Source organism: Lupinus angustifolius, chromosome LG20, assembly GCF_001865875.1.
Source record: "Lupinus angustifolius cultivar Tanjil chromosome LG20, LupAngTanjil_v1.0, whole genome shotgun sequence".
Classification (NCBI taxonomy): Eukaryota; Viridiplantae; Streptophyta; class Magnoliopsida; order Fabales; family Fabaceae; genus Lupinus; species Lupinus angustifolius.
Genome location: NC_032028.1, coordinates 6,755,157 through 6,772,468, shown reverse-complemented (window position 1 = coordinate 6,772,468; position 17,312 = coordinate 6,755,157). Strand labels below are relative to the sequence as shown.

The window sequence follows — 17,312 nt, the reverse complement described above, 5'->3', positions numbered from 1 at the left end:
CATCTTCCTCCAATATGATCATTCGAAATTGCTTATTTTTACACCTATGCTCTCTAGAATAAGGCTCGTCACAACGGAAACACAGCCTTTTCTCCCTCTTTTCCCTCATTTCATCCCCGGTTAAGTGTTTGAACTCACCTCCCCTGCTTCGGTTACTGTCGGCAGCCTGCATATGACCTGAATTTGTGGGTCCACTTCCAACCGAAGAAGATTCAGCCCTCTTGTCCCAACCAGTTTTAGTTTCCACAGTCACCGATTTACTAGGAAAATTGTTTCTAACAAAATTCAAGGGTCTAGAATAATTGTTAGGAATAATTTTCTTTTGTAAAATTAGGTTCTTTTCCTCAATCATGATAGATTTTTGGATTACCTCCGAGAGTGTATGATGCTCATGCAACTTAACTTCCGCTTTGATCTCTTCCTTAAGGCCATTCAAGAAAATTCCCCTTACAAATTCTTGATCAATTTCCCTCAAGGCTCCCACAAATTTCTCGAATTCTTCCACATACTCTTCCACCGTGCCTAACTGTTTCAAAGCTAAGAGTTGCTCGAAGGGATTCTGCACCATAGAAGGTTGAAATCTTCTAACCACCGCCAATTTGAACCCTTCCCATGTAGGATTTGGAGTGCATCGGCTCCACCATTGGTACCAACTAAGAGCCTTTCCCTCGAGTGCCACCAATGTTGCTTGCATCCTTTCTGTCTCCGTCACATCTTTTAGTAAAAAATACCTCTCAAGCCTTTGAGTCCATCCAAAAGCATCATCTCCCGAGAAAATTGGAATTTCCAACTTTCGCCACTTTTCTCTGCCTCGCTGTTCATCATTTTCACTTTCTCCTCCTATTCCATATTCCACTGCCTTCATCATGCCAATTAGGAATTCTATGTCTCTCGGTTAGTGCAACCAATGCTTCCTCCAAACGCTTCGTCCTGGCCTCATACAGTTCCAGACGAGTCCTCTGTTCTTCCCTTTCCCGTCGCAACTCCTCTCGTTCTTGAATCCAGTCATCCAAATTTATGGCCATGCTTCTCGTCAATACCATGCGCATAAAACGGAATTGCAGCGTGTTCTTAGGGCACCAGATCGGTGCTCTGATACCAATGTTAGAATTGGTATTATTTCAGAATTTGTAAGTAGATAAACAGTATAGAAATTCCCAACAAGGAATCAGATTGATTCTAGGTTGGTAATATTTTATTGAATGCAGAAAGTATTACAAGAAATACAGAAAAGTACTACACTGATTTCCCTCCCAAACCAGTTGAAACCAAAACTGAACTCCCCATGAGTCAGTTATTCCTATTCTTATTATTTTCCCCCTTAACAAGAGGTGTGTAAACCTCTATTTATTCATCCTAAACTGCTGTCCTAATACACATGCTTAATAATAGGCTTAGGCACATTAAGGAGTGTACTCCTATCAGTATTAATTGTATAAATAGAGGAGGGAAAGCTTGTAAGAGGAGTTTTTGGAGAAGTTGTAATTGGGAACTGATTTAGGAAATCAGTTAGGGAAGTTACTCTCTTGTGGAAGGAGTTCTTCATCATTGTATACACATTTTCAGCAATAATACAATTTACTGATCAAGATCACATTGATCTTGCATCTATTCTTCTATTTTCTGTTTCTATATTCTGATTTGATACCAGTTCTATGAGAAGCAAACAACACTTAACCATTCATTGCAGAAGTTATCTCCAAGCTTAAGATTCGGACTTTTCCTCAAGTCTTGACTTAGTAGTTCACTCCATTTATTATACATGTATTCTGTTTGTGTTTTGTTCTTTTTTTATTTGTTTCTGGCATAAAATATTTTATCTTAAGCAGTGAGCCATTGGCTGAAGAGAATATTCAAGGGTTGTTATGATTTTCCGGTTTCTGTACAGGCCGGGGAGAAAAAGAGAGGAAAGAGGAAGGGATTATTCTTTAACAAGTGACTATAAGTCTCTGCTGTAGGTGGAATGTGCAGACCAAGATGGAGATTATTGGTTGCCTGCTTTGTGTGGTACCTAAATTTTTGCTCCTTTCATATTCTTATATTCTAGGTCAGAATTAGCTTCAGCTGTAATTGTGAATTTATGCAATCATTTCTTTTTATGTCAATATTTAGTAATACTTTTCCCCCCTTTCTTTCTTTGTAAGTCAATTGTTGAAATGCATGCTGTTCATGTCATTTTGTGCATCCATTTACATGAGCCTGCATATACATGCTATGTCCCTCACTGCCAATAACCATAATTATTCAGACGAAAATGTAGTTGCCGTTTGAATTTAATGAACCAGACTCCTATTTTTGTTGGAATTAGAAAAATTAGTTCCTTAGTTAAAGTTGTGTTGATGCATGGATAAATATGTGTAGGTAGATGTTCTTTTGGAAATGTTTCTACACCCTTTACATGAATTATTATATTGCATGGCAACCTTTGGAAGGTTAACTTGGGGAAATATCAATAAGCGTCAAGTTATTCTGTTCAAAATTATCACCCATGTAGCATGTCAATATGGGATTTCAGCCATTGATATGTATTTCTTGAAATTATTTCTTTTGGAGGTAGATATATACACCTTTTACTCTGGGATTAAAGAATCACTATATGTTTTACTTCTTGCACACTTTCTTTAAAGTAAATTACTTTTACCAATAATTTTGCCTTTAATCCTGTATGGACAGTTAAACAGATAACACAAAAGTGAGGATTTTACTCAACAGTTTAAATTTTATCAATGAAAAAAATATCATCTGAAACTATATTTCAAATACTGCCATGTGTTCTTTTTGTCCACAAAGAGTTTGGATGTGTTCTGTATGAGCTCTTGGTTTTTGGATTTGTAATTACAAGTGATGAGTATAGTTTTATAAGGGCTAGGATTCTTTAAAGTGAGCTTTGGTGGCATGAAGATCTTAATCCACTTGATCTAAAGGTGGATATACCTTCAGTTTCTTACTTAAACTCAAGTTCACTTCAGAGTTTTTCATTGTATAAATCCCAACTCTTTGAAATATATGGAAGTAGATGACTTCAATTGCCTGTTAAGAGAATTTGGATCCAACTTCAGCACATAAAAACTATTATGGGCACTTTATAGAAGGAAGAACATGAGTTGACACTTATTTTTTTTAGAAAAAAATGTATGTACAGATAGATAGTTGAAGAATTTCATATAATGTCAGTTTATTATCCATCATTCATTTTTAATTATTATAGATTCTTTAAAAATAATAATACCAATGAATGGTGAATAAAATAATTGTGCATAGAAATTACATTTTATTTTTTCCGTAGATTAACCAATTGTTTGTTAAGTTTGACAAAGCTAAACTTGGTTCTTTTTGCCCTCTTTTTGTTTGGAATATACACTTCCTTGACTTGACCAACCCATAATAATATTTATTTGAGGTCTCTATAGTTATCTTCTGGTGGACCCATCCACAAATATACTTTAATCTATAGATGCTTTTACCATAACATGTAGAATTGCTCATCATAAAGAAATTGCACCGTTGTCATTTAATATTTTTCACCCCTTTAGCCTGTTTTCTTATTTGAAAGGAACTCATAAAAGGCTTTATAAGCAAACGAGAAAGAAAAAAAGAAAAAAAATGAGAATCACAACATATAGCTGTTGTTGATTTTAACATTCGTATAATTAAGCCTCAATAAATATTAGCGAACAAGATTATTTTGGATCACAACAAAAATATAGCATATCATTTCGCAACAACACAAACAATACATTTTTCTTGTAATCACTTGTTGCAACCTTTTGTCCACATGTTGCAACCTTTTGTCCACATGTTGCAAATCAAAATGTCAACATTTTATCTCAAATCAAAATCCTAATTTTCTATCCCTAATTGACAAAATATCTGAAAATTTTCAAATGCCACAATTTGGTAAAAAAAATATCAATCAATCTCAAAGTATCAAAATTTCAGTCTCAAATATTGCTAATTTGCATTCAAGAGAGCTCGGAAAACTATTTCCCTTGGTGACGAAGGAGAAGGAACTTCTAGGGGAGGGTGATCTATTAAGGGAAAAGGATTTCCGACAATGAAAAATAGTAGATCAGCATGAAGATACATTTCTCACCTAATCATATATCGACAATTCAACATGTGGTTTTTGGGGTTGACGAGAAATCCCAAAGTTTTTGGGACTAGGTTTACAATAATTACAACGATATCGTGACATTAAGATAAATAAAAGAGATATGTCTTCTATAAGAAGCCAATGATAGAGTTTGAATCCCACTATTAGAAAGTTCGTTGGGTGCAACAAACATGGTTTGGTAAGACAAATAAGGATGATAACGAAAATAACAATTTCTGATGCATATGTCATTCATCTATAAGATATGGGGGAAGCTCTCAAGTACGAGTGTCAATCAATATTGGTGAAAGGTATACAAAAATGGTTAAAACTATATTATTGTAACACTTCAAAAAGAACAAAGAATTATGCTTCTAAGGCATATTTGCGGTTCAAACACTAAAAATGATGAATGCGACAAGATGTCACCTATTTTAGTACGTCCAATGGGTACAAAGGTTGCCAAAAGGGAAGCAAAACAAGGTGATCTTCTATTGACAAGGGCATAATACAATTTAAAAATGATGGTGTCTAAGCTGCGAACTAAGAGTTAGTTCGCTTCCATGCGAACTCCTTTTGTACCCGTTGGATGAAAAACGTTTGAGTCTGTGCCGTTGAAATAGTGACCGGGAAATTGTTACTTAGAGAAGTCGGGTTCGTGGAATAGGACTTCCCCTTCACAGAAGTCGGTTTAGTAGAAATTAACTTCTGAACACGGTGGAGTCTTCCTTGGGGAAGACGACTTCTGAGAAGGGGTAAGTGTAGTTGGTATAAACTGACTTGTATACATGGTGAATGGGATGAGCAGAATGAAGAAATTGTTTGTTGGGCCTAAATTTGTTTATTTGTTGAGGGCCTAATTTATTTATTGGGGGCCTAATTTATTTGTTGGTGGCCTTTAAGATTTAAAATTTTACTAACATTAATTTAATTGATTTAATGGAAATGTTTTTTAAAGGGTTGAGGTTTTTTTGTGTAAAAATATAAAAATAGTTGTAATTGCAGGTTTATAATAAAAATTAAATTCATTTCTAATTAAGTTACAATAATAATAAATTTATTAATTTTCAAATGTCCTCCTGTTCCACACCTACGTGGTTGTCTACGACATCGTGACTTTACTCGATCTTCATTTCTAGTCTGGTCTTCAACTGTAGTTTGATGTTCAACTGTATTTGTCTCTGTAGTAGGGAAAATATTATCATCAACCATGAAAGAAAAAGGTCCAGCACCATCATCTTGATTGTAGGTAAACCCCATGTCATTGAAAACATTTGCTAATTGAGGTGTACCCAATAAGTTATTCACGAAATCACTATCCTCTGTAGAGAAAGAGTAACAATGAGGCAAGATATCATCAGTGTGTTGGTGGTGTGACGGTTCATATTGAAAAGACATTCTTCTTGGTTGAATGTTATAAGAGTTGGACATTGACGGTTGATACATCGGATGTTGAGACATAAATTGTTGTGACATCATATGTTAGTTCATTGTAGGTTGGTACATCGGAGTTTGTGGTGTAGGAGCTGTAGGGTGTGGTCGACTTTGTTGGTAATTTATTTGACGTGGGTCTCGAAGTAATAATTAAGAAGACAAGAAAGGTCTAGAATCGGTTAGGTACCAATTCATATATTGTTGTGTGTGGTACGAAGATTGGATTGGAGGTCCGTGCAAGAGTTGATCCTTGCGATGACTTCATTAATAAATTCACTCTGCATGCTTGACAACCCAATTTGTGTCTTGATTTCCATGTTTCTCGATTCTGCGGAGGACATCAATATTCTCTAGTGGTAGTGGAATTTCTTGAACCAAGCCAAATTGTAGTCTGACTTGATCTGTTTGATGTCATTCGACGATTGAGAAACAAACTAAAGCTGTGCATGCAGTACAAACCTTCTTATTTTTTTGGACATGACGTGGGAGATTGTTGCTATAAGCATGATATGGGAGCCATTTAAACTACAAAAAAATGAATTGAGCATATTGTTATGAAATAAAAATGTTGTGTCAACTTGTAATGGTAAGAGTTTAATATATGTTACTTCGTTGATGTCCATTTGATCTGTACGTGACCTAAATCCTGCCAAATCCTCACGTGGAACTCTTGTAAAGCTACAATTTCTGATACCCCACCTATACAAAATTTATAATAATTATCAAGGGAAAAATAAATATAGTAAATAAAATTTGTTGTTTAGGTAGAAATATATATTACCTTGCAGCAAATGGATAAGATGGCATAACATTCACTGTGGGTGCAATGAAAGGTAAGCGATACCATACCCAAGATCGTAAAAGTAGCAAGCAGCTGCCCATGACACTCACATTTGATTTTGTTGTCTTATGCAACTCTCTATACAAATTAGCTAAACAAGCTGAACCACAACTATATCGGCTAACTCTTGATAGGTCCTGAAGTAAAGGTAAGTACATTAAATGTACTCGACTGTTGGATTTATTGGGTATCAACTCTCCCCCAATAATCCAGAGGATGTGTGCCCTACAATATTGTTCTAATTGCAGTTGTGTAGATGTAGATGAGATGTTGCTAAAGTTTTGAATTAACCAAGTTAATTTTAATTCACACCCTCGCATGTCTATTCCTTCGATTGGAACCTTTCCCAAAGGTACATACATAATTCATTCCAATAAAAAAAAGTTGGTCCTGCTATCAGGAGACCATTAACAGCAACTCCTAGTTGGAGTGAAACATCTTCCGAAGTAATTGTGCATTCACCACATGGAAGATGAAAGGTGTGTGTCTCAGGCTTCCATCTTTCAACTAGAGCCGTAACTAAAGATGGATCTATGTTACAAGATCGAAGACGATATATTTGTGAAAAATCAGTAAGTTTTTATAGATCTTCCAGTAGTGGTTGTTCTCCAATGATATTGACATGTCTTAATTTCATCTAATCTCTAGTGGAGTCCTGTATAAGAAATAAAATTTATTAGAAAATATAACAAGAAGTATATATTTATTATAGTAATGTTATATATGATTATAAAAATATTTTTGAAAAATTTATAAAAAAGTAAATTACACTGACACCCTCTGAATTTTAGTGAAATTACACAAATCACTCAGACCTTTTTAAAACCTACACAAACCACCCCTAATTATATATATACATTACACTAACTACCCCTGTAAGATAGATAATTGTAATTTATTAAATAAAAAATGGTGACGAATGTATTTAAGTCAAACAAAATACGGTATATTGTGAAGATAAATCCAAATAGTATAAGATTCGATATTTATTCTTTATTTTGGTTAGTTACAATATAGTATGATAGTAATTTAAACATCGTCTTAGAATTATTGATACAGTTTGTAACGAATAAAAAATAATGAATATAGATCAAGTTTATACTATTTGGATTTGTCTCCACAATATATCATATTTTGTTTGACTTAATTGCACTCGTCACTTTTTTTGTTTAAGAAATCACACTTATATCTCTTACAGGGATAGTCAGCGTAATGTATATGTATAACTAGGAGTAGTTTGTGTATGTTTTAAAAAGGTTTTCATTAAGTTTGAGCAGCTCAAGCATTACTTTGAATCTCATATTTGATGATAACTTCCTCCCATATCATTTGAAAGTCTTCAACCTCAACATCAGCGTACATAACTTTCTGAAAGTCCTTATGAAAGTTCTTTTTCTTAAAATTTTCCAACGTTGTTACATATATGTCAAGCACATAATTTATGATGAGCTTCAGGAAAAACTCTTTGGATTGCATTCCTCATCGCCAAATCCCTATCAGTAATAACACACTTTGGTTGTTTCTCATTCATTCCCTCTAAAAACATTTCAATAAGCCACACATATGTTTCCTTTATCTCTTTTGGCACAACGGCTGCAACAAATATTGTTGTTTGTTTGTGATGATTTACACCAGAAAATACCAAGACTGTAAATTTATATTTGTTTCAACCGTAAGTTGCATCAAATGCAAGAACATCTCTGAAAATTGAATAGTAAGAAATGCTACATCTATCAACCCATAACAATTGTTGCAACTTACCTTCTTCATCTACTGTATGCCTCCAATATATTGTACAATCTGATATCGATAGGTCCTTCAAGTATTGTAAGGCGGCTTCTGCGTCGCCATTTCCGATCCTTCTTTGCTTCTGAATTTGATTGTACATGTCTTTCTTTGAAAACCCAATGTAGCGATAACCACCACTTTGACCAGCAAATGACACAAATATTTTTCCCGTTCCAATGCCCAGCTCTCTCATGGTGTTCATCTAGGAGACATTTATCTCGGTCATTCTTCGGTTAGAGGCTATCATCCCATCATAATGTTCACCAACGAGTTCATGACTACGTTCATTGGAAAAGTAACTAACATACTAACCTCCTTTTCTCTTATCAACGTGGATCTTCATTCTTGCTAAATAACCGCATCTTGTATCTTTTCTGGGCGCCCTCTTCCGAACCACATCATCTTTTTTTCTCTAAATCCTTCTCTATCACAAAAAAATGACTGCCACAAAATTTCACCATCTTTGTCCCAATGGGTCTGATATTTTCTGATACCAAATCTTTTCTTTATACCATACATCTTATAAAATTCATATGCAATATCATTATTCAAAAACATTAATTTCTTCACTTCATCTTCGTTTAACAATCCAAAATCAATTTCATCAAAATCTAAATCCTCTGTTTCATTATTATTTTCAGCATCACTATCAACAAATTCTTCTACAACCTAAAATCATAAAAATATATCAATTACAACACAAATATATATAAATCAACACAAAATAAAATATTTTCTCAATAATAATACCTCATCATAATAATTTTCATTGTTGTTAATTTCTTCTTCCATCTATAAATATAAACGAAAAACAAATACGAAACTAATCAATATAATTATCATAAAAAACACTTAACAATACAATAAACAAAGAAAAATTTCAATTTTCGTTAACCATCATATCTCCTAAACAAACAATAAACAACTAACCTTAACAATGCACTTCCACCAATTCTAAATACGTAGTGACAATGTAACACTATGAAACAGTTCTTCAACCAACAAAAAAACTAATCTTCTACCGTTGAGAAGTGTTTGATGAGTGATATTAAATATATCTACACTAAAGTCGGTTTGGCTGAAACCAACTACGCCCAACATGACTTCCGTAGGGGTGTCGGTTTCGTGGAGGACAACTACAACAAGTCTCTTCACTCCAAACCAACTTCTGTTAAGAAGTCGTCTTCATCCGCACCAATGTCGTCTTGCCCAGAATTTACACTGAAGCAACCCGACTTCTCCATTGATGTCTTACTTCTCCAATACGACTTCCAAACGGTCAGTAACAGGTAACCAGTACTCGGAAATTTTCATCCAACGGTTATGGACTAGTTCGTTTCCATGCGAACTACTAAAAGGTTTGCATATTAGTTGGCACCTTTAAAAATGTGTATGGAAAAAATGTTAAGCCATAAATGATTTCACGCGTGAATATAGACATGTTGAGGAAGAAGAAATGAAACCGTGGAAGAAGAAATCAAATTGGGGAAGAGAAATCAAACCCAGAGAAAATGACACATCATGGTCGTGGAACATGAAACAAACACATGATAGTAATGTTGATTATTCTCATGACCATGCAAACCATAACATCTTACTACCAGAGCAATATTTTTGTTCTAATTTTCAAGCATACCTAGATAAGATAAGTAGAAGTTGGTTAGAGGTGAACCCACCAGAATCATCAAATTGACTAGATACAACACTTTTGGAATCATAAGAATGAGAAAAATTGAGCAATCTTTTAATTATTGTTAGACTATAAGCAGCATCCAAGCCCAAAGGAAGCAGAAACATAAACTACTCTGCTGATTCAAGAAAATGAAGAATGCACTATTGGCGGAAAAATCAGTTATGAAGAACCTGTTTTGGAAAGTCTGTTATGATAGTTAGTTTTTCTGGTTTATTTTTTTTCTTCTCCTTTTGGCTTGCCTCTTTCATCTAAATAAGAGAAATCATTTTCCTTTTGTTAACACACTTAACATTCATCTCTTCATTTTTCATATTGAATAATAGTATAGAAGTTCTTCTTTCTTCTTCTGTACCATTTCTTTAAGTTTTTCTGTTATGGATGCCATGATCTTTGACATGGTATCGGAGCATCCTCAATGAGGGTGACTCTGCCACGCTTCCATCATATCACATCTTTGATTTTTTTAAGTCATTCAACAAGCTCATCCCACAAATTTCATTCTCTCTCTCTGAATCTACCATCTTCATCTCATGGCAAATCAAATTGCACAGCAGAATCCCATCCTTGATCCAACTACACTATACTTCCTTCATCCAAATGAGAATCTTGGTGCACTGATTGTGAAAACTATCTTGAATGGTGATAACTATCACTCTTGGTCAAGAGTTATGATCATGGCTCTTGAATCCATGAACACGATTCAATTCGTGGATGGAAGTCTTCCAAGATCTTGTAGTAATGATCCACTATTCCCCTCTTGGAAAAGATAAAATAATCTAGTAGTCTCTTGGTTATATCAATCTGTTGAACCCTCCATCCTTCAAAGCATCCTTTGGATGGAGTCTTCTATGGAAATTTGGGAAGACTTGAAGGAAAGATATTACCAAGGAGATGCTTTTAGAGTTTCGGGACTGATTGGGGAGACTTACTCTCTTAAGCAAGGAAATCTCACAATTGGGGCTTACTACACACAAATAAAGGGACTATGGGAACAACTCAAAAATTTCAGACCCATCCCATCTTGTCTTTGTGAGGTAAAGTGTTCTTGCATATTAATTCCAACTGTCAAAAGGTACAGAGATTATGAGTATGTTATATATTTTCTGAGAGGTTTGAATGACCAATACTCTATAGTTAGATCCCAAATTATATTGCTAGACCCACTACCCACCATAAATAAAGTCTTTGCATTATTAACCCAACAAGAAAGACAAAACAATATGCATATGGAAGATAACAGATTCTTGGCTAATTTTTCTAATGATAATGTTGAAAATCAACAAAGGGGCAGGGGTAGAGGTTTTAGAGGACATATTGAAAGCAGAAATCAAAATCTTAATAGGTCACGAAACAACTTGAGAGGTGGGAGAGGAAATAAAACCTGCACATATTGTAACAGAGTAGGTCATACAATAGACATATGCTATAGGAAACATGATTTTCCTCCCAACTATTTCTCAAGTTCAGGAAATGTAAGTAACTGTTTAACCCAAGATGCTGAACCTAGAAGAACTTCACATCAAGCTGCACCTACATTCACTACTGAACAACACAAGGCTATTATGTAACTCATAGAGCAGCCAACACATTAACAATCTCATATTGTTAATCAAATAGTTGATGCACCCATCAAGCAAGACCCTTGCACATCAGGTATTCATAATGAGGCACCAATCATTGGGAAATTTGAATGTTGGATTCTTGATACAGGAGCCACAAATCATGCGTGCTACTCCTTATCAGAAATCCAATCTTTTAAACAAATTAATCCTATATGCATCAGATTGCCCAATGGTGCTAACTTGACAACACACTACTCTGGTACAGTAGTGTTTTCTCCCTGTCTTTATCTCACTAATGTTCTATACCTACCAAGTTTTGCTGTTAATCTAATATCTGTCTCAAAACTTACTCAATCTTTATCCTACAAACTCATATTCTTAGACAATTCTTGTCATATACAGGACCTATAATCATTGAGGATGATTGGTGCAGCTAGCCTACAAGCAGGACTATATGCAATGGTACATCACAACCATGACCTCATAGGAAATCATATTGTAAACACATACTCTAGTTATGATGATAATAACCTTTGGCATAGTAGATTGGGACATATTTCACATGATAAACTCATTGTAATGAAGTATATTTTCCCTTTTATACAATGCAATAAAATTCAAGATCCATGTGAAATCTGTTATATAGCTAAACAAAAAAAGGTTACCCTATCCTACTAGCACTTCTAAATCTACTATGAATTTTGATATGATCTATATGGACATATGAGAGCCTCTCGCCACACCATCCACACATGGTCATAGATATTTCCTAACAGTTATTGATGATAGAAGTAGATACACTTGGCTATTTTTTATGCAAAACAAAGGAGAAACAAACCATCTCATCAAATTTTTTGCCTCCTTTGTTAAAACTCAATTCATTTGCAATATCAAGTGTATTAGAAGTGATAATGGAAAGGAATTTCTCCTTAAATATTTCTATGCCTTACATGGGATAGAACATCAAACATCTTGTGTTGAATCCCCTCAGCAAAATGGTATAGCTGAGAGGAAACATCAACATATCTTAACCATAGCTAGGTCACTAATCTTCCAATCACATATCCCCACCTGCTTTTGGAACTGTTGTTTCTCATGCCATTCACCTCATCAATAGACAACCAACTAAATATTTGTCCAATAAATCCCCTTTTGAGGTTTTCAATAACAAACTGCCACAGATGAAACATTTTAAAATATTTGGTAGTCTTTGCTATGAATCAACTCTTACATCACATAAACACAAATTAGATCCTAGGTCTAGACAATGTGTCTTTCTAGGATATAAAAATGGCACTAAAGGATACATTGTTCTTGATTACAAAACAAGGGAAATTTTTATTTCTAGAAATGTTGCTTTCTTTGAGCATATCTTCCCTTTCTCATCTGCACAAAATGTTAATCACACTCATACACCTTTACCTCAAGACACATACCCTTTTCTCTTCTCCGATCTCACACTATACCAAGCCAATATTGACACCGATGATCCAATAAATCATCCTGCCACTCCATTTGCAAGTAGCCAATCCACTAGACATCCATCCAGAGTTACAAAACCCCCTGCATACCTCAAAGATTACCATTGCTCTCTTGCTTCTGGACAACTGCCATCAGTTTCTTCTTTGATCAGGTATCCTATATCCAACTTTATTGGTTATGATTCTCTTTCTGCTACTCATAAACATTACTCACTATCTATTTCTTTTGTCACCACTCCAAGCACTTATAAAGAAGCTATTTTACATGAGTGTTGGAAAGAAGCAATGAACTCTGAATTCACTGCCATTGCACAAAACAATACTTGGAGTATCACTACTCTGCTTAAGGATAAAAGGGCTGTTGGGTGTAAATGGGTTTTCAAATTTAAACATGACGTTGATGGTTCTATTGAGAGATATAAGGCTAGGTTGGTAGCCAAGGGTTATACCCAAACTGAAGGTGTTGATTACTTTGACACCTTCAGCCTAGTGGTCAAGATGACTACCATAAGGGTACTCTTGTCCCTTGCATCTATACACAATTGGTTCTTGCATCAATTAGATGTTACTACTGCCTTTCTCCATGGTGACCTCAATGAGGATGTTTACATGAATCCTCATCTTGGTCTCCAAGTCTCTCATCCTTCTCTTATATGCAAACTTCACAAGTCATTGTATGGGCTTAAACAAGCCAGTAGGCAGTGGCATGAAAAGCTTACCAAAGTCCTCACTGCTTTAGGATTTCATAAATGCAATTCTGATTATTCACTGTTTGTTAAGTCCAATGCCCCTAACTTTACTGCAATTCTAGTATATGTGGATGATCTGGTCTTAATAGGTAATGACTTATATGAAATTCAACATGCACATGTTTTACACACTAACTTCAGTATCAAGGATCTAGGAGACTTGAATTTTTTTTAGGTATGGAAATTGCTATATCTTCCAAATGTGTCACCTTCTATCAAAGAAAGTATGTCCTGGATTTCCTTTCAAAAATAGGGATGTTGGGATCTAAGCCCTGCACAACTCCTATGGACTATAACAGCAAACTTCATTCTACATCAGGCCTTCCTCTCTCTGATCCTACTTCATATCGCAGACTTCTAGGGAAACTTCTCTACTTAACCAACTCCAGACCAGCCTTATCCTTTGTTGTAAGCCATCTCAGTCAATTCATTTCTGCTCCAACTGATCAACATCAAATTGTAACATATAGAATCCTCAAATACCTCAAACATTCACCTGCTTTAAGCCTTCTCTTCCCTAGCAGAAACAACACCATTATTAAAGGCTTCACTGATTCTGATTGGGGTGCTTGCTTGAACACTCGCAAATCTGTCACAGGATGGTGTTTTTTCATGTGATCTTCATTAATTTCATGGAAGAGTAAGAAGCAAAACACTGTCTCAAAGTCTTCTGCTGAGGCTGAATATAGGGCCTTGGCAATGACCTCTTGTGAAGCTCAATGATTGATATCTCTACTTACAGATCTTGGCATACCACAATCCACACCAATCAATCTTTACTGTGACAATAAATCTGTCCTCCACATTGCAGCGAATCCCGTGTTTCATGAACGTACAAAACACATCGAAATAGATTATCACGTTGTAAGAGAATGTGTTCTGAATGACACTCTTCATTTACTCCCTATTCCTTCTTCTTTCCAACTTGCAGACCTATTGACTAAACCACTTCCTCCAACAGCTTTTCATTCTCTAATCTCCAAGCTTGGCATGCTCAATTTTCACTTGCCAGCTTGCAGGGGGCTGTTAGACTATAAGCAACATTCAAGCCCAAAGGAAGCAGAAGCCCAAACTGCTCTGCTGATTCAAGAAAATGAAGAATGCACTATTGACGGGAAAATCAGTTATGAAGAACCTGTTTTGGAAAGTCTGTTATGGTAGTTAGTTTTTCTGGTTTATTTTTTTTCTTCTCCTTTTGGCTTGCCTCTTTTATCTAAATAAGAGCAATCATTTTCCTTTTATTAACACACTTAACATTCATCTCTTCATTTTTTATATTGAATAATAGTATAGAAGTTCTTCTTTCTTCTTCTGTCCCATTTCTTTAAGTTTTTCTGTTATGGATGTCATAATCTTTGACAATTATATATTGTAGTGTATTTTATCGATTTTTATGTATTTTATTTACCTTTTATTGTACTATGCACAAATGTTAATTGTACTTTGAAGTTATCTTTATTGTATTTTATACAGCAATTATTGCCTTGCGGTATTAATTTTACATATAACAATAAGAATAAGTAATAATTCACCTATGTAGTTAAAAAGTAATTGGTATTTTAAATTTATTTAAGTTTAATGATAATAATTATAAAGTATAGTATAAAAACCCAAATAAAAATGCAAATTTTTTCTACAATTCTACAGTCAAAAAGTTAAACATCAACTATATAAGTATAACCCAACTTTTCATGTTCAGGGGAAGGTAGCAGCAACATTTAAGTGCCTGTCATCTATACCAACTAGGATTATTATTCATCGGCAATCATAAGTGCGAGATGCAATAAGTATTAACAATACTTTATTATAAGTATTAACAATACTTTATTGTCTACTGTTTTGAGTATCATAAAAGGAATCCTTTACAAGCTCTATGCTTATTCAACCATCATATCAACCAAGATTCTTATAAATCATGGTGTCCCCAATATCAACATCAACCACGTTAATAAGACTACGTCTAAAAGCAAGTGCTGATTGTAAAGGAAAGATACTAGTAAATCTCCACCTAATTAAACTTTAATTTTAGGGGATTTATCCTTATTCACATCATGATCCAGTCTTGATTATTAACCACCTTTCTGTTAAGTCAAGTCATAAATAATAATAATATTGATATTTGAATTAAGGTATTATCAAGTGTATGCATTAGTTGTTACTGAGTTGATATAAGTTAATGACTATTCTAGAGTTTGAGTTTTTTTTATACTACCAAATATATCATTCTATCATTTTTGGTAAGGAATTGATATCTTTTGGGATGTATGGTTGTCCCAACCAACAAGTATTGATATCAGAAATCGAACATTTAATCTATTGATCATCATGTGAATCTAGCAGGACTTTACACCTCTAAACAAACTCTTTCTTGGTTAGAGTTTTGAATGTAGTGAGAATTATTAGATACTCCAAGATAGAGTCTTGTTATACGTAATCATTTTATCCGACTTAAGCAGAATTATTTTGGATAAATGATATAGGATGTTGGAACTATAAAAATAGGTGGAAAAAAGATCTCAATTATGGCAGCAACCACGTCATTGGCATCAATGATGGCATTGCACAGAAAATCTGATATCACAATTGGGTGGATTTAATGAAAAAGAAGCATAAAGACGCTGTTCATATAAAGCATTGACAATACAAGTCGAAGTATTTCCATGCACCTTGTTGAGGGTGGTGGTGCTGGGTGCATGTACACCAAAGCTAGCCACAATCAGGAAAGTTGATGGGGTAACGTTTTTCTGTTCTTTGACAGTGCAATTTGTGTACCAGTTTTTAAATATCAATCAAATATATATACACATGCATACTCACTACATAATTGTTATTCATTTATTTAATTACTTTTAACTCTCTAAGGTAAGATAGTCAAATATATGTTCTTGAACCTTGAATAACTTTTGGGTCAAATATATATCTCCCAGTTCTAATCTGAATTAAGTTTTTAATCAATCTATATATAATTAAACTATGAGTTTGAGAAAATTGCATTTTTATGTACCAATAATTATAAGGTGATTTGATGATTAAAGTAAATGATTTAAGGAATGAAGTAAATGAAGTTGTAGGTTCAGATCTCACATATAACAAATTAAAAAAATAGAAAAGAGAGTTATAAATTAGTTTGATGGTTAGAGAGTAGGGGTAGAGTGAATGAGATTAAAGATTTGAATCTCGCCCACACCAAATACTAACATTTGTCGATAAAAGAAAAACCAAATGAACCAAAGAGGAACAAATTAAACCAGAATATCCTCCAAAAAATGTCTACTTTTCAGGAAACATGCCAACATGCTGCTATGGTCTAAGAAATTATTTGGCCTGGCAACACTAAGGGTGTACATTGTAAAACATGCTTTTGAAGTCACATAAATGACACAATTAATCCAAACCTTGCTTAATCTATCCAACTTACAAAGAGTAAGCATTTTCTACTATTAATCCTCTTTACATGAAGCAAATGTGAAACTTATCATTAAGTATATTGTCTATAGTTTTTTTACACGGTCAACATATTGTTTAATATTCATTCCCGTTACTTTTATTTAAAAGTAATCATAATTAATACATGAATTATGGAGCATCCGTGGAGAGTGTTGAACAAAGTGCAAGTGATTCGGTGATATAATGGGCAGGCCCAACTTAGAGAGATGACGCTGAATGACTAA

At 34.4% G+C, this 17,312-nt stretch overlaps 1 protein-coding gene across 3 annotated transcripts in view; it reads left to right on the top strand.

The window, feature by feature from the left end:
• Positions 1 to 2,313, top strand: part of LOC109336259 — a 17,648-nt gene extending 15,335 nt beyond the window's left edge. For all 3 annotated transcript variants that reach the window (XM_019572752.1, XM_019572751.1, XM_019572750.1), the window contains exon 22: positions 1,889 to 2,313. In XM_019572752.1, coding sequence (XP_019428297.1) covers positions 1,889 to 1,939 — 51 coding nt within the window. In that variant the 3' untranslated portion in view covers positions 1,940 to 2,313. The remainder of the gene's footprint in view (positions 1 to 1,888) is intronic.